Here is a 27,090-nt window from a genome sequence, read left to right as displayed (position 1 = left end):
GTGACCAAGTGGGAGACGTCAAGAGGATATCTATCACTTTTTTCCCCAAATTTAGAGCTTCAGTCCTAATGCTGACAAGATAGCTGGTATATGCTTGCCCCAAATAAAGATATATATACATACTAACACCTATACCTGCAATTTCACATAGCTTCGAACAATAATGGTGTTTCAGTCGTTTATACAGTTTGCCAAATTTCCAACAAAGCTATCGTGTATATCTGCCTCAAGGCTTCGGAAATCGTCACGAACGCCCTTCTTTCGCTCATCGTTCCCGTACTTGCATACTAGCTACTACTACCAGGGACTACAGACATACAATGACTTTTTGCATGGAGCCAAATGGTGGACGAGAGCTAACCGCCACTCGGCAGAACAACACGCCAGGTCCTTTTTGGGAATATCGAATGGCCATTATGGATTGTACTATTCCATGTACAACCACGAGTCCGAGAGAAGAGAGAAGCAGCAGAAATACCGGGCAGAAATACGGCAGTACCTAGTGAGACAGATTGAGGAGGGCGATAGAACCAAATTTAGACAGTGCATGTTCATGAGAGCTTGTCAGCTTCATCACAATTTCCATACAAGTAACCAGTACAGGCACAGATATAGACATAGAGGTCACCATCGAAGCGGCGGTGGTCGTCACCACTACAGGAGACTTTTCAAGCTCAAATTGCTTCTTGTTGGGTTCACCGCGAGATTCTTGATCTCAAGAGCATTCAAAGACGCTCAGTTGAACTTGGAAAATGTCAAAAACTTCTCCACGAGACTATCGTCTTCATCGTTTTTCAAACCTACAATTTATTTAATTCATTCTGGATCGCCCTCATATTCCACCAATCCCAACGGAGGGTCATCTTCTCCTTTACATTCGCTATTTTCTAAACAAGAGCCAAGAAATGCTTTTAGCATTGGCACTGGCGTTGGCATTGGGAAAAGATCCTACACAACAGCCTCGCAGATTTTGAACGAATCTGCGTTTGCAAAAGCACCACCGGCTAGAAAAAAGCAACGCACTTTAGCTGCCGATGAAACTAAAACCAGTGGTGGTGATGCTGCTGGTGCTGACGACTTTAACGAACAATTTTTGACGACTCAATTGCACAACATACAAACAAAGTACGACAATCACAAAACTCCACTGGACCTCGACATTATATACCCCATTTACCAAACAATCAAGCGGAATGGGTTGACACTACCAGAGATTGCCCTCTATGATGTTGTCTTGAAGTCAATAGATGGGAGAAGTCTCGATAGTGAAGTTGAATTGCAAGCCATTGAAGCGAAATTAACGACCTTGTTAACGGTCTACCAGGACATTCTCGGCGCAGGTGTCAAGCCTTCAAAGGAAACGTACAACATTGTCGTTGGTGCCTTAATGGAGGGCAGCAAATCATGCATGCAAATAGTGTCTCCCAATTCGGCCCACTATTATCAAGCCAATCGCAAGGCAATGGAGTATGCTCAGATTAGCTTTGAGCTTTTGGAATCTGTCCATAGGCAATTGGATTTAAAGATTCTTTTACCTACAATGGTTGAACTCATGTTGAAGTATCCACCTTTAAAGAGCGAGAAGGTGATGCGCATATTACTTCCTATTGTCCAGAGCCTTGACTCTGCTGATGACAAATTGAATTTTGACGCCATGAAATTTGTTCAACTTCTCGGAAGCCACAATGTCAATATCATTGCTGGCGCGGAAACTTATTCCCTTGTTGAAAAAATCTATTCAAATTTGAGAGAGTCACTGGTGGACGAGTTTGAGATCTACTCAGCAATGATGAATGCGTTGATGCAGAACAACTTTACAAATGCAGCTAGTCAATTCTTGGATAATGTGCTCATTGATTACAAGGAGTCGTTACAGTTTGCCAAGAGGCCGCGTAAGCAACAAGTGAGTGACTTGATTGCTGCGTTTTTGGATAAATTTGCCACCAAATATGGATATATCAAGGGTCTTGACTTGCTCAAGAAATTCCAGTCTGTTGCATATCTCCCGGAGTTGCCAGTCTCGTTGTACAATAAATTCATCAACGAGTTGAGCAAAAGTGAAGGACAGTATGAGAACATGTGGCAGCTTTACAACAGAATGGCATTAAGAAGAGACTTTCAATCGAAATCAACAATGGATTTGATGAGTTTCAACGGAGATGTTGCGTGCCGCGATCTTCTTTTATCTCTCTCGATACAAGCGGGGGACCATGAGAGAGTGTTTCAACTACTCAAGGAGCTACTTTTAAAAGGGCACCTCATTGGAGACCACCAGACTTTGCAGTTGTTGTTGCATTATCTAAACAATGGTGTCACCCTTAACCGAGCTGAGGGTGAATTTTTCAACAGCTACTACTTTGGACTATTATGTCAAATCTTGGAATCTCAAGCGAAATACTACGACGCTTCCAACCATTTGAGTGATTTTGTTTCCGAGTTTATTCCTTACATGATGATTGCGGTTCCTGCGGAGCTACATTCCGATGGGCTCGCTATTTGCAGTGTAGTCAATTACAATGTTCAAAGTCTTTTGAACTCGTTCTTGGTTGCCAAAGCAATTGATAAGTTTGACCTTCAAAAGGATAATATTTACGGCATTGTGTTTGTCGCACAGCAATTGATGTCCTACACTGGAAACAGCGAGAGTTTGCTTGAAAAGATCATTTCCGTTGAAGCTCGATTGATTAACGAATTTGAAGATGTTGATAACCACTACATTGAATTGACGGACGACGTTGCCGCATTCAAAGCCAAGCTTTATGATCACTTTAGGAGCTTAGTGAATGCACAAACACCGTCACTGTTATTGTCTTTGCCGATTGTAGCCCAAGCTTGCGAATACTTGGGCGTGGACTTGGGCCTCCAGCAAAAGTCGACGACTGTCATCAATGATTCTCATTCAGCGTCGTTGGTGGAGGATTTAACCTACGATTTGGTTCCGTTGCTCAATGTAAACTATAGGACAGGCATTGCAAAATTCAAGGACTATTTCGAAAAAGGTTACAATTTCCTGGCCAGCACCTGGGAAGTAATAATCAACGAAGAATTTGTTTCAAATCATGCAAAGGAGATTGGCATTGAGGACATTTTGACACGAATTTGGTCTTGCAACGATTGTGATGCTGCACTTCGGATACTGCTACTCCGCAAAATGGTTGAATTTGATGACGAACAAGTCTTGATTCAGGTCTTTGCCTTTGTTTCGCAGAATTATGTGTTTGAAAGTGAGATTTTGGATGCTTTGTTCAGGTCGGCAAAGAACATTGGAATTAAGTCCATCGATTTTGATTTTGTTTCAGTAGCAGCAGCACAAATGAAACATGATGGAAACAAAGGATGGATCAGTGCATACTTTGCGTACTTGAGGCTGATTCGAGACTTTGAATCCATAATTTCATCTTGCAAAGATTTCGGTTATGAAATGGACGACGAGATCAAATTGTCTTTTCTTGAAGCTCAGTTGGAAGTAAACCCAGCTGGATTTACAGAGCTCCTAAATACGCTAGACGTCAAAGCTTGTGCCAAATTGTCTGTTTTGAAGATCAAAGACGCACTTGCCAAGGGTGTGGGAGCAAGCGCAGTGTTGTCAGAGGAATACCCTGGGGATACAGTTGAGTTGGCTCAAACTTTATCTTACGCACGATTTTTAGACTCATTGCAACAAAACAAGTTTCATATCGATTTTGCTGCGCCTGTCCGGTCAGCAAACCACTTGGCCAGCTCCTTGATGACAACTGGTAACTTACCCGCTATGAAGACGATGTTGAAACAAAATGACCAATTTGACCAACGAGAATTAATCACGGAAATGCTCGATATGTTAATTCTCGCTCGGTCAAAGTACCTGGTGCCTAGCCAAGTGATTATTAACAAATTGATGCACTTTATCAAATTTTTCAAATTGCTAGATTTGAAATTCTTGCCCGTAAAGAACTTTTTGCAAATAATTGAGATTTTGAAAATTACGAAATCCGAAATTCTACAAGTATTGATTAGGAGAATATTTGGTGGAGACAGAAGTATAGAAGGTCGTTCAATCGCGGATGTGATTAACTTTTATTTCGTGGAAATTAGATTGCTCGATGCTCACTCAAAGCAATTGGTTGCTGAAGAGTTGAGAGAGTTTGTATAGGGTTTTTTTATTTATATTATTTATTTATTTAATGACTAATGTATGTTTGCATATTAATTGAATTGATGAGGTTCGAACACTCCAGCCGCCGTCGTCTGGTGAATTTCATAGACCATTGGAGAAAGTAGTCGCAAACTTTGCTTTTGTTGTTTTTTTGTTCTCTGGTTTTGGTTCCGGCCGCTAAGCTGCAGGGTCCGTGAGGTGAATACTAGATTCTAGACGGAACTAGCAAGAGACCTTGCCCTTTTTCGACTTGATTCATCACCGATCGATCATGACCGGAGCTTATCGAAGGTGGTTTTTATCGTTGCTACGATTTACGATGGGAAACGGGTGCAGCTGGTGCTAAAAAAGATCCAGCAGTCTTTTTTTTTTGGGTTTTTTGATTTTTTTGCAGCAGTATCTTGTGCTTGGAGAACGTATTTGGAAAAAGAGGCTGCGTCAAAAGTGTTTGAAATTTGAGAGAATCAAAAGACAGAATCACAGCACAGCTCGGTTCCGCTGAAATTGCCAGTTCGTATTCACTGAACAGCAAGTATCTCATGACAATGTTGATTTTTTTGTTTCCGACGGTTGAAAGTGTGAATTAGTACTGTTGCTGCGAGAGTGCGGTGCAAACGTTTGGTTAGGTTTGGAATTGAAGTATCAACACAGGCCATGAACAATCTTGGAGAACAATCTTGAAGAACAATAGTAAGATGAAGCCCGATTCTGTTGACATCTTGAGCTTATTTGCTGGTGAGATGGAACGAAGCGGCCGGAACAAAACTCGTTCCACCGGTGGGACGGGTAAGTAATAATAGCGGACTCTCGAACCCTTGGTTTGTTTGTATTTACGAAAAGGATCTCACGCCCAGCACGATCTTTACAGAGTGAAACCAAAAAAAAATTGATTCAAATGCAGCATACAGGTTGAGACAGGAGATGACGCCTCGAGACGCCTCCCAAACAAAATGTTTGCTAGTGGTGAGACCTAATTGAGTTTGACGTTCGGTTAGCCCAATACTCAACTCGTTTCAAATACGAAAAACACCCGGATTCTGACGCATATAAAGAATTCCCACCTGACGCAACGGACGCAGAGCGATTTGAAGCAAGATTGAAAAAGACGACTGTTTTGCATTCAAAGTCTTTTTCTTTGTATTTTTTTTGTTTGTTCTCGAGATTCCAAAAAAGCTAGAATTAACTCAAGTTACATTCCGAACAATATCACTACCACTCTTCACGACACCCTTTTCGGTTTCAATTTTCAGCTTCAAAATGGGGTCGATTATTACCAAAACAAAAAAAAAACAGGCCGAAAATAAGACTGTGGTAGGGTTCGACGAGTATAGTTTTCCATCTGAAAGGAGCATATCCACCCCCAGCCTATTGTTGGTTAGTACGCCAATCCCTTTCTAAGCCCACTGAAGCCTTTCACAAAGGGAAGCCAACCGTCCTTTTGTGAACGTTAATTCCCTCGGGTCTAGTTGATCCAAGAGACCCTGGGTCTAGACTCTGCGCAGGACACCATAGTTGTCCGGCTCCGTCCCTCTTGCTTTTCAAAGAAAAAGAAGTCGTTGCCATTTATCTGGTGCAATTGAAATACTCGCAGAAAGCTTGGAATCGTCAAAGGTGTGTACTTGCAGCAAATTTACGAGATGGTGGGAGATACACCATTAATGCTTTTTGAGTTATCGATGATGAAGCGCATAGTTGTAATTTTTCATCGTCATATTTGCCATTCTCGTCGCTGCCACCGCCCTTCTCGCCCTTGTCGTGCTCGTCTTGTTTCTTGTTTCTCTTTACACCAGCGCTTTTTTGTCGACTGTTGCTCGTCTAAGTTCACCTTTAGTTTAACTTTACTTGCATTCAAGGGTAAAAGTCAGCGTCGGCCATAACCCAAAACAAAAAAAAAAAACCAAACAAAGACTGCAAAGTGAAAAAAAAAAAGTTTACGCGTCACTCGGGTCGCTTTTTGGCACCCTAATTCCAGCCGCATAACTGACCTGTTTGCGCTATCCTCGTCGACTTTTCAGTAGGTCATCTTCAAATCCATGCTTCCCCCAGAATCTACAACGATGTGATGTTTTCGGCATCAAAGCACAAGTTTAATGATTTCACGCGAACCGACGGCGATCAAACGGTTTACTCAAAGGGTTTCGTGTTTATCTTTATTTTTTAGCTCGAAGGGTTCAGATTTGCATTGACAAACCAGCGTTAGAAGCAATTTTGATTTACAAAGATACAGCAGCTGCAGCAACAGCAGCAGCAGCAGAAGTTCGTGCTGCATAAACCACAACCTTATCAGTCTGCCTTCGTCAAAAAATTAGATAATAAATACATCGGTTTCACGCAAATCTTGCTTATTGTGTTTGCGCGGACTTTATCCACATCAAGCACAGCAAATACACAGATCCTGCATTGTTAAAAAAAAAAAACTTGAAAGGAGCGTTTCGAGGACTTTTTGAAATAAGTGATGTTGATGTTGCAAGCCTGGCTCGGAGTTAAACGGGGAAAAAAATTCGGGGCCCAGGTTTTATTTTTAGAGGATCGGCAAGGAGACGAAAGCAAAAAGGGGGGGGGGGAAGAGTGGGTTTACTCCTTAAGATTTTGTAGCAAGAAAATTAGACTAAACTCTCGTCTGGCGAGGGGTAGAGGGGTACAGGGGTAGAGAGGGACAAAGAAGGAGCGAAGGAAGGGAGAGAGACGTTGGAGTTGGGACGTTGCCAAGTGTCAACTTTAAAGTTATCTTTACCAACGGCAAGAACTGATGACGTTACTGGTACAATCTTCAACGGATGATGATATACCAGTTAATATGAGGACCTTGTTGCAATGTAAATTTATCCGAACCGGGTTGCTTCATCCCAATTACTTGATTTATCGCAACAACTGCCTCTATATTTTTTCTGACGCGGTAGACACAATAACCAGCTTTTTTTTATACCTCGAACAAAGGAGTAAGCATCAAGGGCTCTCTCAACCTCGACTTATTATCGATCATGGCGTCTTAATGTAGAAGATGTGTACAACGCATTGATGTTATCTTGCAAAATGTCCTTGAACAATACCTCCAACTGATCTCTTTCAGGCAAGCAAGTCAAGAAGAACCGGAAAAGCGTTATTGCACAAAGGATTCTTTTTACGTGGTTTTTTTTTTCAGCTTTAGCCATGTTGTTCAGTTTACAGTCTCAACATGGTTCCGGATGCGTCCAACACCCTTGTTCTTTTTTTAGTCAGGTCTAATTCACACAGTTTAGATTTTTTGTTTTCGACACCTTGTAGAAGATTTGTGTTCCATGGCAAGTCGATAATCAAAAACGGTCTCGAGCCGATGGCTAAAAATTTTCAAAATTTTAAAATTTTTGAACATGGGTTATCGTGTGTAAAATTTTTAAATGCTTCAAGAAGGATAGATAAATAGGTCGTTGTTGAAAATAAAAGAGGCAAGTCCGTTGTGGGTACCACCACTACCATCATCAGCAATATATCGTATTTTTTGCCGTTCTACTGCTGCTGCTGCCGTTCACGATCGTCTTGCACGGATGTATTACATAAGCGTGTTTTCCCTCCGATCCCATCGTCAAAACCGAGTGCGATACCTGGGATAGCATGCTGAATATCGAGCTGGACCCTTATTGTTCCAGTTTGACGTGTTTTCGGGTGGCCAAAATGCACCGGTAAAGGGAGGCGGGTGGTCCCTCAAGAGGAGAAGTTCGGCAGTACCATATTGAACTTCAGGTCAGTGCCCGAAAGCACATCATTGCACATCTCTCAACTCTCTTAATTGTGCATATGTTCATGGATTAAATCCTACAGATGATGGCTGTGCACGAAACAACGCTTGTTTTCCCTTCCGATAACTAAGTAATGTTGCACATGAGTTCACAATAAATGGTCCTGGACAAAGGGTTCATGAGAATAAAATAAAAAGTTGTTGCGCGCATCGATTTTTTTTTTTTTGCTGCAAAATAGGCCTTTGCACATTTCATAGAATTACATGCAATATGATATCCATCCAGCCTACATGATATACGCTGCTATTCTTTTTTTTTTTATTTAGTAATAAACCATCACAGCCAATATTTTTGTTTGGAGCTCGTGATAATGAATTGAAGCCCTTTCGAGACAACCGGACAAGGGTTTGCAATCCTCTTTCCCTCTTTTTTTTTTTTGTTCTTCATTTTTGGGGAGTGGTTGATTGAAAGTGTCAACACTTGAGTTGGTGAACAAGAATGTAATATAAATTGATCGGGGATTCCCACCCGGTTTGATATTTCCAAGACTTTTTTCTTCTTTTCCTTTTTTCCTTTTTTATCAAAGACAATAAAACAATCTTTAACCCCACTTTCGTTCAATTCATACAAAGATGCAATTCAAAAACTTACTTGCTACTACAGCTTTACTCATGACAGCCAACGCTGCCGTCGTTGACCACGATGTCATTGCGGAGAGACACATTGAAGTTGCTGCTGATGTTGCTGCTGATGTCTTGGGCTTGGTCAGTGCTGAACAAAGTGCTGATGTTTCAGTACTCAAGAAGAGACACATTGAAGTTGCTGCTGATGTTGCTGCCGATGTCTTGGGCTTGGTCAGCGCCGAACAAAGTGCTGATGTTTCAGTACTCAAGAAGAGACACATTGAAGTTGCTGCTGATGTTGCAGCTAACATTTTGGGATTGGTCAGCGCTGAACAAGCTGCCGACGTCTCAGTTCTTAAAAGACACATTGAAGTCTCAGCTGATGTTGCTGCTGATGTCTTGGGCTTAATCAGCGCTGAACAAAGTGCTGATGTTTCAGTACTCAAGAAGAGACACATTGAAGTTGCTGCTGATGTTGCAGCTAACATTTTGGGATTGGTCAGCGCTGAACAAGCTGCCGACGTCTCAGTTCTTAAGAGACACATTGAAGTTGCTGCTGACGTCGCAGCCAATGTTTTGGGACTAGTCAAAGCTGAACAAGCTGCCGACGTCTCTGTGCTTAAAAAGAGACACATTGAAGTGTCAGCCGAACAAGCTGCCGATGTCTTGGGCTTGGTTAGCGCTGAACAAAGTGCTGATGTTTCCGTCCTCTAGATGAGTGATGTGGAAGTTGATTCAAACTGAATCTAAATCACGTTTTCAAAGTGTATTTGCTTCTGATTCTTTTAAATGTGTATATTAGTTTAGTTAAGGAATACCCCTGCGAATTTTTGAGTACTACCAAGTTGCAACCACAAGCGAGTCTGGATTTGGACAAACTTTTTGCAGCCAAAAAAAGGGGACACAACACGTTGATCGCGCTACCAAATGCATAACCGTCGTTTCCCCCCAAACAATCTACGGAGTATTATTTTTCCCACTCCACACTTCGGTTCCGATGTTCGGATGAACATTTTCCCCCACAGGGTAGGTATGTGTGAGTAAGGTGCACCCCCACCACACATGTATGCGTGATAACTTGTCGATATTAATTCTACTCGACAAAAAGATGTCCAATGCAAGATATATAATAAGCTAAGATCAAATAAAATGATGCCCGCGTAATGTTCACATTTCGTTATCCAGCTAACCATCCAAGAGTTTTGCTTTTTTTCTTTTTATTTTTACCATAAACAGTCATGTCACCGAAGGAAGCTCACAACACAGCAGTCACTTCATTCAATCAGAACCACGCGTCTTATGATGTATTTAGGCCTTCATTCACACCCCTACTCGTCAACCCGTTCCTAGTTGATCTTGGTCTCGCTGAGAAAATAGATGCTGGAAATGGAGATGGAGATGGATTCAAATTCTTTACTGAGAAAAAAATCGTTGAGATTGCTTCAGGCACGGGCAAATTCACCAAGAATCTAGTTGAGAATGGCTGGAGCGAGAACTTGACAGTGGTTGAGCCTTCAAGTGGCATGTTGCAGACATTCCGCAAAAACTTTCCCGAGATTAAAACCATACAGGCTTCGAGCTATCGAACCCCGCTCGAAGACAATTCCGTGGATGCCGTCATTATAGCTCAGGGGTTCCACTGGTTTGCAGACGACGACAGCTTGAAAGAGATTAACCGAATTCTCAAGCCGAGCGGCAAGTTGGGAATGATTTGGAACTTCGACCACTTGTCATCATCGCAGGATGCACCAGCTGAAAAGAGTCAATTTTACAACGCGGGAAGCCGTTATTTTGATTCGCTAACTTTCAAAGGCAATAACCTAGATGTGCTTACCGAGTTCTTTGCTAATCAGAAATGGAACGAGGAGGCCACCAAGTACGTCTGGAGCTTGGATGTCAATGTGCCGCAATACAGACACGGCAAATGGAGAAAAGTTCTATTAACTAGCCCTTATTTTAAACATGACATTTTGGACTCCTTTGCCTTGTATGACCAGGAGAAAAGCAAAGACGACGTATGGAAGTACTGGGAGACTAGATCGTACGTTACCGACTTGCAAGATGACAAAAAGGAAGAAATCAAGGAGCATCTCGCAAGTTTGATTGAGAAATATGCAACGGACGAGAGCTATACCGACGCCGACAAGAACTTGTTGATCAAGCCTATCGGAATACACTGCGTTGTTGTCAGCGTCAACAAATGATCATGATCATGACGATAGTAATTAAGTAGACAGGCAGGTACGACTCTATAATAACAATAGTAATGCTAATAAATGATATAAATACAAACGCAAAAAAAAAAACAAAAAACAGACGAATCACCCTTGCTGCGCTGCGAGACGCATCGACTCCTCTACTTCTTCCTTCAGCCTCAATGCTTTTCTCGAACCACCAGTAAGCCAAATTTTACTCAAATAATCATAAAATCGTACAGATTTCTCGTCAAACTCATAAAGCATTCCCGCATCAACCTCTCTGTCCAAAGAGTAGCTCTGCACCCTGTCGTATGCGCAGTAATAGTACCCAAAACAAATGGGGTTCTTAACCCACCCCTTTTGCGGACCCCATTCTTGGATAAACTCCGTCCGTTCAGTGCCGTGAGGTAGATTTTCATTAATCTCATCGGTGTCCTTCTTTCTATTTCGCCAAGAGCTGCGGAATTTTTCTTCAGCTTCAGGATCAACTGGGTTTCCAGGTTCTCTGAAATTGGGTAGTCCCGGAGGCACCAAAGCCGCTCTGATTTTCAACGGGTGGTTATACAATTGAACCAAATCCAGCATTTCAAATGTGATGAATGGGAAATGCATGCGGTCCCTATAGTAGCCATTTTTTTTGCAATATCCAAACCCCGAATTGATCCAAAGAAGCTTGCCGTCTTTATTTACATGTCCAGGATGTGTGGAGCACAACTCGTTGCTTCCGGAGTTGGGGTAGTATTTTCGATCTCTATGCGTCGTTTTCATCCCCACGGAGGCAGCATGCACGGGGTTGAATTCATAGTTTTCGTCACCGGCCGCTGCCAAACCAATCCAATATAGTTCTTTGTCGCCCCATATCGATGATTGCACTGGTTCTGACCACAATGAAAAGGGGCACATCATCAACAAGCCCATGAAATGGGTTCTTTTATTGAAAGCAACTACTCCCGCTTCCTGGTGGTGCCTCCAGCCAGTCATGTACCTATTATTCAAAGTCTTGCTTGTTGTCCTGGGGATGTCAAATAACGTATCGATTGAATATTCGTTTGTGGGGAACAAAGTGGCAAAAAAGTTGGTTTCAATGTAGTCGTTGGGATCTCGCAACGAACGGTCTTGAAAGTAAAAAGTACCGGATTTCTGGTATTCAGAAGATTCAAAAAACTCCTGAGGTGGAACTAAGGGGACAGTATCTGCATCAAAGAGTAGAATCTCTTCAAAAGTGGAGAACAACATTGCCAAGATCTTGTTTGAGTACCCCGGGAATGAATACTTGTACAGACGAGTGATGCAATTGGAAATGTTGATAAATTCAATCTTTTGCTTGGGGAATCTGGACCCATAATCCTTGTACAGCTTCAAGAGCTCTAGTTCCGGCATGAACAGCATGTGATCTCGCATAATCTGCGGATCCAAAATACTTTCCACGTCGGCAGTGGCAGCAAGTTCGATATTCTTGATGTTTTTCTTGGTAATATCGCTCTTGTAAATGATTTGAATGGGGAGTTCATTATTCATGGCTCGAAACAACTTGATGAGTCTAATGACGTCCTTGGCGTGTCGCGATGCCGCCGATATCACAATACCTTTCCCCTTGGAATGATTGAATATGAAATCAATCATATTCTCGTCGCCTAGATCATCCTTGCGTTCAACAACAGTTCCATCCTCCTCGTTTATAATGGGCCAACCCGATACGGGATCTGAATCGGGCTTTTTGAAAATGGGGAACTGCCGTGAAATGAAGGGGAAAAGCTTCTCGCTGAGCACACCATAAACCAGTTTTTGGTACTCGTCCAAGTCCCTGCCGATGAAACATTTACCGTAGATTCGCATCGCGGTGGTTATATCGGCCATCTCCTGCATCACTTCTTTCGAGATGGCGACATTCCTCTCGTACTCGCTCAGGATTTCCTTTTGATCCTTGCGGCTCAATTCGAACTTTTTGCGATCCTGTTTATTCTCCTTGGCGAAATTTTCTTCTAACTTTAATATCCTCTCTCTGAAAAACAGTTCCTTCTTATCCGAGGACTTGTCAAAGCGATAACCCGGTTTACCATGCGCCTGAAACTTAAAGTCTGGTCTCGCGGCATTGAACTGGTCGAAAAACACGCGGCATTTTTCACCAAGTGGCGCTGCTTTTATCGAGTTCACGTCTTTGGCTCCACCAAAGGCATTTGTGAAATTGTCAAATCCACTATACAAATAATTGGAATAATGCAAATCTTTCTTCACTTGAAGACTATGCGCTTTTAATGATTCCGGATCAAATTTCTCTGTGTCCAGTATGATCTCTCTAAAATATTGAAGTGTGTTCTTCAGATGCAACAAACAGGCCCCCACCAATAGCAGCGTGACTGCTGCTGCCAAAAGTATCTTTCTCCGCAACGATAGTCTCATGGCTGCCTCTATTTTTGTTCTGTGTTGTTTTCCCCCTAGCAATGAAGGACGGCTCTTTGTTGGAAGCAAAATGGAAAGGGATTAGATTGGGGATTGGAGAATGAAAAGGTTAAAGTAAGTAAAAGAATGTTGTTCAACTCATGAAAGAGGTTGTCTTCATGGCCGTCAAAGTTGTTCGGAGCCAATGGCCATGAAAATAAGCCTTGTTCTCTATTTTTTTTTTCTTTATGTATTTAATTTAATTTATATTTTTGGTTCAGTCCCGTAGTTATTAGATCGTTGGGCTTCGCCATGTACAAAGAGCGAAGCAACGTCGAAAAGTGACGTAGACGCATCATGTCGCAAGGACCCAGGATTGAAAGCTATGGGTGCTTTGAAAGGCTGGGTCCTTCAAAAGACTCTGGGGTGACGGATGGATAAAAAAAGCTTTCGAAATTTTATTGTTACACTCGTGCAATTTGAACCGGTGTACCTTGCATCGACCCACATGTGGTGCTTAATTATAATACCAGTCAGAAATCTTGTTCTGTCAGGGAAAGTTGAAGGTTGGTGGTAGTAGCAAAGCCGTCCGGGGCCTCAAGGCCCCATGGCTTCAAAAAACAAAAGGGCATCAGAGGACTTTTTTTTTTAATCTTTCAACCATATATTCAAGGAAATCTATATTTACAAGGCTGCTTAACGAGCTTTACCCTCAGCAGCTTTAACGTATATGATATCTCCATCCTCGACATAATAGTCTTTGCCCTTTTGCAACAATTTACCAGCAGCTTTCACGCTATTTTCATCGCCGTACTCGACCAAATCATCGTACTTGATAACTTGGGCCAAGATGAAAGTTCTTTCTAAATCAGTGTGGATAGTACCAGCGGCTTGTGGGGCAGTGTACCATTTTCTAATGGTCCATTCTCTAACTTCGTCGGGACCACCAGTAAAGAACGAGATCAAGTCCAATTTCTGTCTCATGGCAACGATAATCTTTGGCAAAGCCGATTGCGCGCCGATTTCTTTACAATAAGCTTCTCTTTCCTCGTCAGATCCCATACCGGCCAATTTCTCCTCTAAAGAAACCGAGACGGGCACGATCAAGTCGCCTGGAGAGTTGGCATCGACCCACTCCTTGATTTTCAAAAGATGCTTGTTCTTCTTTCTTATGTAGTCCTTCTCGGACAAGTTGATCAAGTAGATGACTGGCTTGGCAGTCAACAAGAGCATTTGGTTAATAGCGTCAACTTCCTTGGAGGTCCAAGTCTGGTTGGCGATTCTCTTGCCATCTTCTAGCAACTGGATAATTCTCTTGACCAACTCGGCTTCTTCCTTCTTTTGCTTAACCTCTAAAGACTGTCCACCTCTCTTTGTGATTTTTTCAATCCCTTCCAAGTATTTCGTTGCAAATTCAATATCTTTTAACCTCAACTCGTCGCGAACAATTTCCAAATCAGCCACGGGGTTGACCTCGTCATTGATGTGGATGATGTCGGCGTCATCGAATGCTCGGGTCATTTGGAAAATAGCATCAACAGCTCTAATGTTGGCCAAGAAATTGTTTCCCAACCCTTCACCAGAGTGTGCACCTTTCGTCAACCCGGCAATATCATAAACGGTCAAAAAAGCGGGCACCTCGCTCTTGGGCTTGTACAATTCGCACAATTTGTCAAATCTTTCACTGGGGACAATGACCCTGGCTTCTTCTGGCTCGATGGTAGCAAACGGGTAGTTGGCTGGGTTACCCAAGGGTGACCTGGTGACAGCTTGGAAAAAAGTCGATTTCCCAACGTTTGCCAAGCCGACAATACCAGATTTCAAATTGTTTCCTGGTCTTCCCAACAAAATTGGTTTCTCCTGAGCTCCCTTCTTCTTTGGTGGCATCTCGTATCAATATGTATACTATTAAGTGACTGGTAACCTGTTGCGAAAACGATCAACCGAAATCCCAAAAACCGTGAAAAAGTCTCCCCAGTCTAAAGGTTGTTATTTTTCATAAAATCTTCGATATGTATTTGCTGCGGGCATCAAAAGTTTTTCATTTTTTTTTTTTCCACTCGACACGAACATCAACGTCTGTTGAAAGAAAAGAAAAAAATTTCAACCTCTACAAGTCAATTTACTGGAGCAAGTACAGCTGTATTTAATAGAAAAGATGTTCAGGTCTGGTATTCGCCGATGCAGGGCACAATTTGCTTCTACTAGATCATTTGCGGCAGGGAGACTTGTACGAAATACTGTTGTGGAAGCTGCCAATCCAATTGAACCAACCACTACACCAGCGGTGAAATCATCATGTCAAGCTGGAACACCATTGAACTTGAAAGTTCTTAAAAAGGGCGATGAGCCGGTTGCATTGGAAGATTCAGAGTATCCTGCGTGGCTTTGGACCATGACGGATCCAAGCCAAAATCTAGAAAAGATTAAAAACGAGGATTTTCTTAGGTGGAGGAGAATCAAGTTGCTGAAGGAAAACAACAAGAGGATCAAGAATAACAACTTCTTGTCGAAGATGTAGAAGTTTGGGAGGTGTCAATGTCTTGTGAATAGTGATGAAATAAATATAACGAACTTTTTTATACTCTAGATACTCTAAAAATACAAAACAAAACAAACCAAAGAAAAAAGACGGCTATCCATCTTCCCTGACGAATACACTAAAGAACATTCCAATGTAAGAAAGTTGTGTCCTATATTGCAGCAGGGATAAAAGACTTAACCACCCGTTGGCCATCAAATGCAATTTTCTTCTACCTGATTCCTTGCCTTTCTGTTTTATTGGTTTTGTTTTTTTTTTTTTGCACTTCTTTTGATACAGCTTGAGCCAAAATTGACATCCATCTATTCAATGAGGGTCACCTGGTGCTCGTTGTTGTATGCTGCTTGGGCAATCGAGATCCCATTTGCCTCCAAGTCAAACACGGCGTAGACCGACCTCATGAAATTACCTCCGAGTATCGTCATGCTACCAGGCAATATGCCAAAGACACACTGTGGTACACCAGCGCCGTTTTTCCCCAGCTCAACTATAAATTCGGAAATTGGCACCTGGATATCTTTTTGCTGGTTGAAATTAAACTGCAAATAGTTGCCGCTGTTTCTCAACCAACAGGGAATGTCGTAAGCTTGGAGATACTGGTTGTAGGTGACATTGCCAAACAATCCAACTATGCTTTCGACTTGACTTTGAGCCAAGTAGGAATAAGTCGTTCCCGAGTCCAACAAAGCTGGCTCGTTTGTCAAGTCCACGCCGCCGTTGAAGGAATCAGTGCCATTATAGATCACGGCACCGACTCTAGGTGTGTTGGTTCCGTTGCTGAGACCAGTTGGGTAAGCATCGGTGTAGTTGTTGATGGACGCGGCCACATGTGACAATGGGATTTGCAAGTAGACGTACTTGCCATTTGATGGCACAACGCTAATCTCAACCAAGTTCCCAGTGAACTTTGCATGGTCGATGCCGCCAAACAATATATATCCCAGTTGAGCGTCCTTACTGTCCAAGTAAAGTGAATATGCAGCTCTGGCTATCAAACCTTGATTTTTCATGAGCAAAGGCACATTGGTGTATTTATTTGATGTCGCCTCCAACTCCTCATAGCCAACCCCAAACACACCAATAGTCGAGGTTGTGTTTTCAACAATAGCAAATGTGGCGTTATCAAGGGCAAACCCGGAAGCAAACTCGAGACTATCTTGATAGTATTTTCCTTCAGCTTTGCTGCCATCGAAATAGTTGATGGAAAAGCTATTGTCAGTGGCACTGGCACTCGACGATTTCAGTTTGTTGTAGGTGCCATGTTTATCGCAATCTAATGACCCGCCATTTGCCTTGCATTGAGGGTTATTAGCAGCAACAAACCAAAGATCCGAGGATCCAGTGTCAACCATGACTTCAATCTCTTGAGCTGGGCTGCCAACGGCAAGCGTGGCGTAGTACAACACTTCCTCATTGACCAATTCAAGGAAAAACGCACCCGTGCCTCCGCTATTTGATGCGCTTGATTGCGCATTGGAGTCCAGCAGCAGCAGCAGGTCGGAAGGCGAGCCGCCTACTGAGATTGCTTTAGCTTGTGGTGATGCAGAAGCAGAAGCAGGATAGGAGCTGGAGGGGCCATTGCCTGGCGACGATTGGGGACTACTTACAAGGAAAGGAGCCGCCAACTTGCTGAGACCATCTTCGATCCGATCGGCTACCTTTTCGATTTCTTCGTAAATGGGGATCCTGTTGCTAACTCCAGTCTTTTTTCTGACAACTTTTGTGACTGGTAACTGGATGAACCCGTCGCCAATGAGCGCCCACGAGGTGGAAAGAACGAGCAAGAGCCCCAACACCGACGATTTCATGCTTGCTTAACGAATGGAGATCACAGTAAGTGGAGGGAAGTAGGAACAAAGATGGGGCCTCTGTCGACAAGTAAAAAAATAAAAAAGAAAAGAACTTTAAATGAACGGCTGGGGTAGGAGTTGTTAATATATCTAACTTGAAACAAAACGACGTGGGGATTTCTTTAAAGATTTGATGCTCACCGAGTGAATAAAACACCGGGACACTGGGAAATCATGACATATGGGATTTAATAAATATACAACCCATCCAAAGAGAACAATAAGCCTATACACCTTGTGCAAAAAGCAAGTGATGGGTATGTTGGTGCATTTCTTACAAGTGGGTCATTTTTAACAACAAAAAGGAAAAAGAAAAAGTTTGGTGTTTCATGTAGAGCGTGGTAGCCAACTTTGTCTATTCTTGACTTTTTTGCCCCCTTGAGAATGACAGGTGAAGAGAAAAATTCTCGTGTTTTCAGGCACAGCAAATGTCCCCTGATTTAGAAAATAATGTCATGGCGAAAAGACCCCAAAAAGACAACGGTATCACCGCCTGGATCTCGTAGTGGCAGAGGACAGAATTGGATCAAAAATAACGCGGGGATCTGGATTTCTCCCCCGTCTTCAACTATACCTCATGGTTTCAAAATTTCAACCTCGAATCCAGTCCCTCGAGAATCGCGTAGCAAAAAAAAAACAACAAAAAAAACGTAATTTAAACAAAGATACAAGCACAAGTGCTCATACCGCTTACAGGTCCATTCTCGGCATTTCGTCCCCCCTTTTTTTAATAAACTTCACAGCCCCCCCCTTTTGACTTAAGACATGGTGCCGTTTTGTTGTGTTTTGACACAGACTACGATTTCAACTTTGTATTAGGAAAAAAGAAAAACGAGGGAGAAAAATTTCAACGCTCTTATTCTGTGGACGGAACTGCCCTGGGAGAGTTGTAGATGCAGAACGATAGCCTGTTGGTTTGGTTACAGATGGGGAAACGTTTCTCCACTGTGTGTGTGGGTGTGTTTCCACTGCCCTCAGTGGTTGAGAGAGACTCCTTTTTGCCGAAAAGACTTAATACAACTTGACACAGTTTGCAAAGTACTGATCTCCACTATTAGACGCTAATCTTGCTCGTATCGACAAAAGATATTAGCTGGAATTGATAAATTTTGAGGGGGTTGGGTAGATTTGAAATTCTCAACACACACACTACATTAACTTGTGTATATATATTTTTTTTCTTTTCGCATTGCATCTATTTACCAAGGATTTGTCTCAAAGTCTTCTTTGCTTGTGGAGCCCCATTCCTTATGCATCAACGAGTTTGGTAATTGAACTTGCTTGAACAACTCATCGCCCTTTATTGTTTCAAACCTGCTTCCCGCTGTCAGACGCTGATTTTCCTTCTCCTTCTCCTGTTCGTCTTCTTCTTCTTCTTCTTCTTCTTCTTCTTGATTCTCATCTTGATTATCTTGCCCATCTTTCTTTGTTTTCTCCCTTTCATAGTCAAAGCTATCATTCATCTCCATGTTCCTGTTTTCAGTAATAATCTCGTCGATATCGTCGACGATACTAATGGGAAGAGAAGGCTGGTATTTTTTGCTTCTCAACACACGAACACCGCCGATTCCCGAGCCGTAGCTATTGATCAACTCGGCAAGGTTAGGCAACGCGACATCGAAAATATAGTTTGGATTGAGATAAACATAAACTTCCTTTGAAAGAAATGTTGACTGCGTCATATAGTGTTGGAAATTTCTCGAAACCTGCTGTTCTCCTTGTTCATTCATCAACAGTTTCAAGAAACTTGTCAAGCTCTTGGCTAAACGGGGCTCTTCAACTTCGTACTTGTACAACTTGTTGGCAACTTTATACAACTGGTAGTAGTTCAAGTAGTCAAATTGGTTAATGGTGTTGATCAAGCTCTCCTGGTCTTTCAAAGAAGACATGCATTGCAACCATTGAAGAAGTTCAATGGTTGGTTGTAATTGGTTCTTGCCCACGTGATATAAGGAAGCATAGTAAAACTCCAAGCTTTGCGGGTTCTTCAGCAGAAGACTCTTGTCGGTTTTGAGGTAGTTGTGTAATTGGGCATTGCCATTGGCTTCGCCAACACCACCTCCGCCAATCAACTTATCCAACCCGCCAATGGTGTCAGGCTTGGGGAATTTCAAATTGTGAGAACGCAACCAGTCTTCAATAGCAGAAAGGTTTAGTCGAATCTGCACTGCTTTGGACCGCGTGCAGTATTTGCTCAGTCCAATGATGTTGTTGAAAATAATGCAATTCATGTAATAAAATACCTGTGAAAAAGTTTGTATGCGGATCAAATTGTCCACGCTGTGGATTTTCAAGACATAGTCTAGAGCTCCCAATACTTGGATATAGCGCAAGGGAGACGGTTTCATCAAGTCGGCTTGAGTAGGTGGGTATAAAGTGTTCATGATGGCGTCATAGTTGTTGGGATGCTTTTTATTTTTAAAGAGGTTCCAATCCTTGGCGTATAATGTGCTGGAGACATCGAGTAAGCTAGTGAAATTCAACATGCAGTCGCCAACCAAAAGATTCAAGCGGGAATTGACTGAAAACGATAATGTGGCAATGAGTGATTGAACAAGATTGATCATTTCTTGTAGAAAACGAGGGTACTTGAGGTAAGTTTTACCCTTGCTGAAATAGAAATGCAAAAATTGCAATGAAGATAGCCAGTAGCTCAAGAGTACAATGTCACCTGCACCCATGGCACTCGTGTCATCTTGCAATGCCATGTTGAAAGCTCCCGACTTGGTATTGGTGACTGTACGAAGTCGAGCCGTGAAGCAATCGAATAAGAAATTGGTAAGCTCCTCCGATTCTACTTTCAAATGGGCATACCTCACCAATTGGAAAAGTATCGCAGCTGGGATTCTTGTATTGTGCTGATAGCTTGTGTTTGACCGCAATTTGAAAATATAATTAATCAATGAAGGGATGTCACTATCGGTAAATTTGATATATTCTTCCGGTAGTAGTTTATCATAGTCAAACTCTTGTAGTCTAGGGATCACGGCATCTTGAGCAAGGGCAATTTCATCGTCGCCATCAATGACAACGTCTTCTTGGTCTGCAGCTTCGTCGTCAATTGTACCTGATATAGTGTGGAGCTTTAGCTTTGTCAGTAAATCATCTTCAAACCCAAGCCCATCTTGTGGTAGAAAAGTGTTGATTTTGTAAACTTCGTCATCATTTTGCCCATTAATGGACTTGTTCAAAAGATTGTGCGACTTGAAATATGCAACAATCTCTTGTCTTTCAGGATTTATCAAGGATATTGCATTTTTGCCATCCTGGCGGGGACTCAAATAGGGGTCTGCTTGGTTATTCAATAGCAACTTGATGATTTCCAACTGTCCAAGATACACAGCCCACATTAGTGGCGTATACGTGACAATGGTGTCATTCAAATCGGGGTCTGCTTGATGATTTTCCACCAAAGTTTCTACTATATCTTCTCGGTTGAAGCAAATGGCATATACTAGAGCGGAAACTCCTGCGCTTTTAGTTGGGAACAATTCATTGACCAAATCAGGGTGCTTTCTGAGTATACTCTCGATAGTGACCAAGTCGCCATCACAGGCCCCTTGGAGAAGCTGAATAACGACTTTGGTATTTTCGTCGCCGCCGTTATCTACTTCGCTAGGTATATTTGCAGGTAGACTCGACTCAAGCAAGGCCAAAGCGTTTTTTGAAGTGACAATCTGACTCAATAATGGATCCGCCACGTTTAGCCCTGGAATGTTGATCTCGGGTTTGATTGATGTTGTTGTGTTGCCAAAGTCCGACAAATTTAACGGAACGGTGGCATTTGACCATAAACTCATTCAGTGGCTCTTCTTCTTCTAGATCCACTTCCACCTCTTTTACTTCTAGGAAAATATATATATATATACAAATATATATGATCTCTTTGATGGCAGCTTGTCGCAACCGCCTTGTCTTTTGTCTTTTTGTATAGATCTGTATCTCTTGTTCGACACCAACGATATAGTAAATGACAGTGGTACTTGATAGAGACATACGCCTCTAGTATTAAATTGCATGCATTAGAAAGACAGCAGTAATAATGTCGGAGTGGTAGCGGTAGCGGAGGCGGCGCTACCACATGCGCCAATGTATTATCCGAAGCCGAAGGAAATAACGGAGGTAAAGAAAGACGGGGAAAAGAGAGAAGCAAGGCTGGCAGGTCACGTGGCCAATCACGTGGCCAATCACGTGATTGGCCACGTGATTGGAATACGAACTGGCTGTTCTCTTTTGACGTTTTCTTTACCCGTTGATGGAGTGAGTGATTTTGACAGTTGAAACCGCCCGCTTGAAACACATGAACCCCTAGAGGCATCCATGGATAACCCCGTTCTCGATTTTCCTTTTTTTTTCCCCCCATCTCTTCTTCCTCATTCCTTTCTCTATCTTATTCTTGTTGTTGTTGGAGCGTTAGTGGAGTTTATGAAACTCCCTCGGGTTTCTTTCTTTCTTGAAGAGGACGTTACTTTTTTTCTCTTTTTTCCCTTTTCGATTGTGACTTGGCCCGACTTTGGCGTACGCTTTGGAAATATATATTGGCGCTGATATCTCAATATTCTCCCTACTCGTATCCAACGCTTCCTCCCGTTGTGAATTTCACCGCCCCTTGAGCTAAGTTTTATCCAACTAGGTATTGGAAACTTGTTTTATTCTTGAAACGTGCAACACCTTCTTTGTCACATTTTTGCTTCTACACGTAATTGCACCCTAGATACCAACTACCCACAACCAACGTCCACTGCAAGCTGGGCCAAGATCAAGAAAATATGATAAAGTTTTTACGGCGGGTGTTGATACCGACAATCTTAGTAGCACTCATCATTCTATTGACATTTTTGCGAACAAAACCCGTAGTTGACAACAGCTTGTATCTTCAGTCAACACAACAGATATTTGATTCGTTGAGTCATTTTTCATTCTCGTTGCCTATAGCTAGTAGCAACAACAATGATAATGATAACCACGTTGATGGGTCGAAACAGCCGACGGCACCTTATCAAAACCAAAACCAAGCTCACCTCCCAGATGGCACCCAAGACTCTCTCGAATCCAAGACGAAGCCGCTCGATCCGTGCACAGTCGTAAACCCACTCAACAAAATGTTTATAGACCTCAGCGGACTATCGTCTTTTGGCAACGACAATAAGCCCATGTCATGGAATGCCAAGGGCTACGATTCGGGGAAAAATTACACAATTGGAATATGCTCAAACCCATTCAAGAAGCACCACGACGAGTCGAGCGAAATTCAAGATCGGTTAAACTCGAGCAAGATTGGAGCCTATTATATCGACTCCGAGACAAACAAATACGTCTCCATCGGTGAATACTCAACCGTCCCGAAATTCCGGGGCAGGAAATTGACTTTGACCTATGAAAATGGGTCCTACTGCAATGCTTATGATTCCAAGACTGGTGAACGTTTAAGAAAATCAACCGTGTTGACTTTTACTTGCGATCGTGAAATGTCGGCAAAGGCCTCTGCCTACTACATCGACAGTTCAAATGACTGTACTTATTTTTTCGAAATTAGAAGCCACCAAGCTTGTCCCACGGCACCGCCAACAAACAACCTGGCTGCTGTATGGATCTTTTTGTTCATTTTACTAGCTGCGTTGTTTGTGTATTTCAGTGGTGGATTACTTTATAGACACATGAAGAGTATCAAGTCCCCTATTACTTCTACCCACCACCATCATCATCATCATCACAATCAGCAGCAGCATCATACCCACATCAATACCAGTCAATTAAAGGTATAGCATTTGTACCTCCATAGTTATAGAAAGACAGAAACAGAAACAGAAAAAAACAAACCAGTTTCAGTAAACTTATTCGTAGTGCCTCTCGCTATGTGCAAGTTCATGGCAACTTGCCTACGAAACATTTACCTCCTACTTTTCCAAAAAACTTCACTATAACAACAAGGAGTTTTCTTTTTTTTTATATATAAATTATATATAAACATCTTTTTCTATGCATCGTAAATACTGCTGGCGACAACATCAACGAATCCATCAGTTTCAACTTTAATTTCACTTCGACCAACAATCTTACCGCCACTTTTGGCTAAACGAATTAAAATACCAACTTTGCCTCCCCACACATCCTTACCCAACAATTTCAACGTATGGGAATTGGAATCATTGACAACATAGTCTGATCCATCCAATGCCATCATGTTCAATTTGGTTTTGATCTTGGCAACTGCATTTTCCAACGTATCGACATTGGCGATATATCCAGTCGACGTTGTGTCTTGACTCACTGGTAATTGATCGAAAATTGCAGTGAAATTGGAGTTGTAAAGCGGATTGATGAAATCACCCGCTAATAGTTCCAAATCATCAATTTGGTACTCATCCGACCATCCATCGTCGGAGGGATCAACTTGTCCTTCCTCATCCAAGTCTCTATTGGTGTAGGCAACAGTATTACCAAAAGCCGATAAAATATCCCCTTCAGATAACAAAGGTGTGCTAAAGGAAACATACACCACACCTAAACCATCCGGCTTCAACTCCTCCAAGGGCATAATGAAATCTTCTTGATATTCTTCATTATCAGGCTGAGCTATCACCGATACTTCTTGCAATAATGTATGAGGCAAGGTATTGTTGATATTGTATTGCAACACCAACTTTTGTGATTCAAGGAAGAAGTGCTTGACAACACTAACAACGATCTCATTTTCCTTATCGGTGAGAAAAATGGGGGTAATGGAAGATTTGGTCAACTTGCCATACGATTCAAACTCTGGTATGGCGGACAATTCTTGAGCATACTCCTGTTGCTTCAACAAGTTGTTGGCGCCGCTATCAGCAGGCGACTCGTCTTCATTATTTGCCTTGCTTTCAACTTGCTCAGATGCACCTGCAACTTCATTGTTTTCTCGGTCCAAATTGTTCAATTTTCTGTTTAATTCTATTGTCTTTAACTCATCGGCAGTGATCAAGGGCACCTCTGAGATGTCAAATTGGTGGTCAAAGTTTTTGGTGTCACTCAAATAATTCACCAACTTGTTCTCTAGAACCGCCAAGTCGTATTTGGAATCGCTCACAATCAAATTCTTCTTCTTGGCTTTGATAAAGTTTAATGAAATGGCGGCTCTGTCCCTGACTTCGTCGTCCACGTCATTTAAGCACCTCGTCAACAAGATAACGATATTTGTAGACACGTCTCCGCCACAAACGGCCGCGAATTTGGCCAACGCAATCACGGCAGAGGCCCTCACTATCGAGTTCTCCAACACCAATCTGTTGTAAATGTGTCTAATGTAATACGACGGATTCGACGTGGAAGGACCCTCATCGCCCAACAAGTGCAAAATCCGCACAGACAACTCGGTAAACTCACAGTCCTCTATAAACTCACACAAGTTCATTAATATCAACTGCTTGGCACCTTCGTTTGGCAAAAACTTGATCAAATCAAACAAAGCGTCAACGATGCTTGTCTTTAGCTCTAGCGAGCCATCATCTCGTAACAAGTCTGTTAAAAATGAAACCAACTTCTTGTGCTTGGAGGGGAACTTCAAGGCAAGGTTTTCAATCGCTTCGATGATCACAATCTTGAAGTCTTCTGTGATTTCATCCATCAACGAGGTCATTTTGGTGATCAATCTGTCAACGCTCTCGCCTCCAGTTGCACCATTTTCAACAGTTCCAGCTCCCATCGTCTTCAACAAGGTTGTGATTGCCAAGGTCGAAACTGATCTATTGGAGTCATTGATCAAACTTTCCAACTCAATGTTGACAACAATAATCTTTTCCGGGTGCTTGACCGAGATTCTATTGATTAACCTAATGGCAGCAAATCTGGTGGCAGTTCTTGGAACACCCAATAGTTTCTGCAAAGTGGTGATGATCTGCATATATTGCTCGTCACTGAGCAAGTGCTGCAAGTTGATCAAGCTCTTGCACGCTTCCAACTCAACCATGTCCGACTTGTGTTTCAAAAACCCTGCTAAAACCGGGTGCAATTGCTTGTAAAGACCTTCATCGTCAATGAGAATCCTGTTTATATATCTAATCAACTGAATAATCGACAAGGAGTTTTTAAGGGACGATCCTTCAGAAAGAGTCGTGATCAACTTCATCAAGGCAATCTTGTCGTGGTTCCTTAATTGATAGATCAATCCTAGAGCATGGTACTGGTACATGTAAGAAGTTGATGGCAAGTTTGAAGTGGAGTTTCCGTAGTAATCGTGCAATTGGAACTGGTTCGAAGGGAACGTCTTGTATGATTGAATGGTCTCCAAAGTTTCGTTCCCAAATCTCTTGACAACGTCTTTGGCGTGAGGTAACAAGTTGTAGGATGAGATCAACGCGGCTGAAGAGACAACTGGGTTCTTGTCAACAATTGCATTTTTGAATAAACGTTCTGCCGCGGTCACGGTAGTTGGGTCCAACACCTTGGCCAATGTTCTGATGGCATTTGGTTTGTAAACGGCGTCGCTTCCCTGGATGTCCTTCATGATTGACGAAGTCACCATCAATATGTCGTCGGAAGTCGACGACAACTCCTTGATGGTGAGGTACACAAGCTGTCTCAAGGACTGGTCCTTGTGCTGGAACAACTTGGAGATGGAAAAAAACAACGTGGTAGACTCTTGCGCCGGGAACTCTTCACCGTTATAGATCAACCTCAACAACTTGGCCAACAATTGTCGACATTTTTTAGCATTGACCGGTGTTGCATTGAATTGCTGGAGACACTCTTGGAAAACCGCCATTTTATCTGGGGTCCCAGATGTGCTGGCATATGCATCCTGCTTTTTATATGACAGCGTAGACATGTTTTTCTCGCGCAATCGGCCAACCTCTAAAATTGAACTTCTATTTGGCTCCTGCTGTCAGTTGATGAATACCTGTCCAAGTTTCGTACGTGTTTCTCCCTGTTTTTCTGGTGTGTGTGTAGGTGGTGAACAAATTCAATCGGTGTCGAATTTTTCGTGAAACCAAGGCAAAAAAATGACACGACACAGACTGGAAAAAATAAAAAGTCACGTGACTATAGTGGTCAAATAGAACTCCTTGCTTGGAACTGAAGATACAGACAACATATACATATATATGATTGGAAGAAAGAAAAAAAGGGTATTATAGAAGAAAGTTTACATCTTGAATTCAAACATAGGTTTGATAAATATTCTAAACAAGATTGACCTAGCAGTTCCAACCAGGTAAACCCGTTGGCAACGACTAAACTCACGCGGTAGCGCTCTAGTCGTCCTTTTTTTTTTTTTTTTTTTTTTTTATTCTGGTTCCAACAGTCAAATTTTCACGGTTTCGAAATCAATCACTCAGGGCCAAACCATTTCGGCTTTGACCGTTGAAAACTCAAACAGCAACAACAGCAACCTCAACCCTCGATACAGTATGTTGTCGCTAACCAGGATTATACGCAAGCTGATTGGTCCCAGATTGAACACTGGAGTGTTCAACTCAACCCCCAAATTGATAACTGCCAACACCCAGAGCACGGCCTTGCAAACAATACGAAGCTTCAAGGTCCGCACCAGCGTGAAGCTCTTTTGCAAGGACTGCTACATGGTGAACAGGAAGGGCAGGGTCTATGTTTATTGCAAGAGTAACGGGAAACACAAGCAGAGACAAGGTTGAGGGTATGTACATATATTTATC

General features: G+C 42.4%; 9 protein-coding genes across 9 annotated transcripts; 4 read left to right on the top strand and 5 right to left on the bottom strand. All coding sequences in view use genetic code 12, as the record gives it.

Moving 5' to 3' along the window:
• Positions 1 to 163: 163 nt before the first annotated feature.
• LODBEIA_P26350 (uncharacterized protein) lies at positions 164 to 4,132 on the top strand (the record flags this gene model as incomplete). The annotated part of the gene is made up of 1 exon (XM_066972656.1): positions 164 to 4,132. One exon carries the CDS (start codon positions 164 to 166, stop codon positions 4,130 to 4,132), a length of 3,969 nt encoding a protein of 1,322 aa, XP_066829573.1.
• Positions 4,133 to 8,483: 4,351 nt separating this feature from the next.
• LODBEIA_P26340 (uncharacterized protein) lies at positions 8,484 to 9,188 on the top strand (the record flags this gene model as incomplete). The annotated part of the gene is made up of 1 exon (XM_066972655.1): positions 8,484 to 9,188. The coding sequence occupies one exon, from the start codon at positions 8,484 to 8,486 to the stop codon at positions 9,186 to 9,188; it is 705 nt and encodes a 234-aa protein (XP_066829572.1).
• A 524-nt stretch (positions 9,189 to 9,712) lies between these two features.
• On the top strand, positions 9,713 to 10,678 carry LODBEIA_P26330 (uncharacterized protein; the record flags this gene model as incomplete). The annotated part of the gene is made up of 1 exon (XM_066972654.1): positions 9,713 to 10,678. One exon carries the CDS (start codon positions 9,713 to 9,715, stop codon positions 10,676 to 10,678), a length of 966 nt encoding a protein of 321 aa, XP_066829571.1.
• Positions 10,679 to 10,795: 117 nt separating this feature from the next.
• On the bottom strand, positions 10,796 to 13,072 carry LODBEIA_P26320 (uncharacterized protein; the record flags this gene model as incomplete). The annotated part of the gene is made up of 1 exon (XM_066972653.1): positions 10,796 to 13,072. One exon carries the CDS (start codon positions 13,070 to 13,072, stop codon positions 10,796 to 10,798), a length of 2,277 nt encoding a protein of 758 aa, XP_066829570.1.
• Positions 13,073 to 13,747: 675 nt separating this feature from the next.
• Positions 13,748 to 14,938, bottom strand: LODBEIA_P26310 (uncharacterized protein; the record flags this gene model as incomplete). The annotated part of the gene is made up of 1 exon (XM_066972652.1): positions 13,748 to 14,938. One exon carries the CDS (start codon positions 14,936 to 14,938, stop codon positions 13,748 to 13,750), a length of 1,191 nt encoding a protein of 396 aa, XP_066829569.1.
• A 957-nt stretch (positions 14,939 to 15,895) lies between these two features.
• Positions 15,896 to 17,401, bottom strand: LODBEIA_P26300 (uncharacterized protein; the record flags this gene model as incomplete). The annotated part of the gene is made up of 1 exon (XM_066972651.1): positions 15,896 to 17,401. The coding sequence occupies one exon, from the start codon at positions 17,399 to 17,401 to the stop codon at positions 15,896 to 15,898; it is 1,506 nt and encodes a 501-aa protein (XP_066829568.1).
• Positions 17,402 to 18,642: 1,241 nt separating this feature from the next.
• LODBEIA_P26290 (uncharacterized protein) lies at positions 18,643 to 21,243 on the bottom strand (the record flags this gene model as incomplete). Its single annotated transcript, XM_066972649.1, has 1 exon — positions 18,643 to 21,243. The coding sequence occupies one exon, from the start codon at positions 21,241 to 21,243 to the stop codon at positions 18,643 to 18,645; it is 2,601 nt and encodes an 866-aa protein (XP_066829567.1).
• Positions 21,244 to 22,212: 969 nt separating this feature from the next.
• LODBEIA_P26280 (uncharacterized protein) lies at positions 22,213 to 23,208 on the top strand (the record flags this gene model as incomplete). The annotated part of the gene is made up of 1 exon (XM_066972648.1): positions 22,213 to 23,208. One exon carries the CDS (start codon positions 22,213 to 22,215, stop codon positions 23,206 to 23,208), a length of 996 nt encoding a protein of 331 aa, XP_066829566.1.
• A 212-nt stretch (positions 23,209 to 23,420) lies between these two features.
• LODBEIA_P26270 (uncharacterized protein) lies at positions 23,421 to 26,180 on the bottom strand (the record flags this gene model as incomplete). The annotated part of the gene is made up of 1 exon (XM_066972647.1): positions 23,421 to 26,180. One exon carries the CDS (start codon positions 26,178 to 26,180, stop codon positions 23,421 to 23,423), a length of 2,760 nt encoding a protein of 919 aa, XP_066829565.1.
• Between the last annotated feature and the right edge of the window lie 910 nt (positions 26,181 to 27,090).

The sequence above is a fragment of the Lodderomyces beijingensis genome, assembly GCF_963989305.1.
Source record: "Lodderomyces beijingensis strain CBS 14171 genome assembly, chromosome: 3".
Lineage (NCBI taxonomy): Eukaryota > Fungi > Ascomycota > Pichiomycetes > Serinales > Debaryomycetaceae > Lodderomyces > Lodderomyces beijingensis.
Note: the sequence above shows the minus strand (reverse complement) of the source record. Positions and strands in the feature narration are given on the sequence as shown.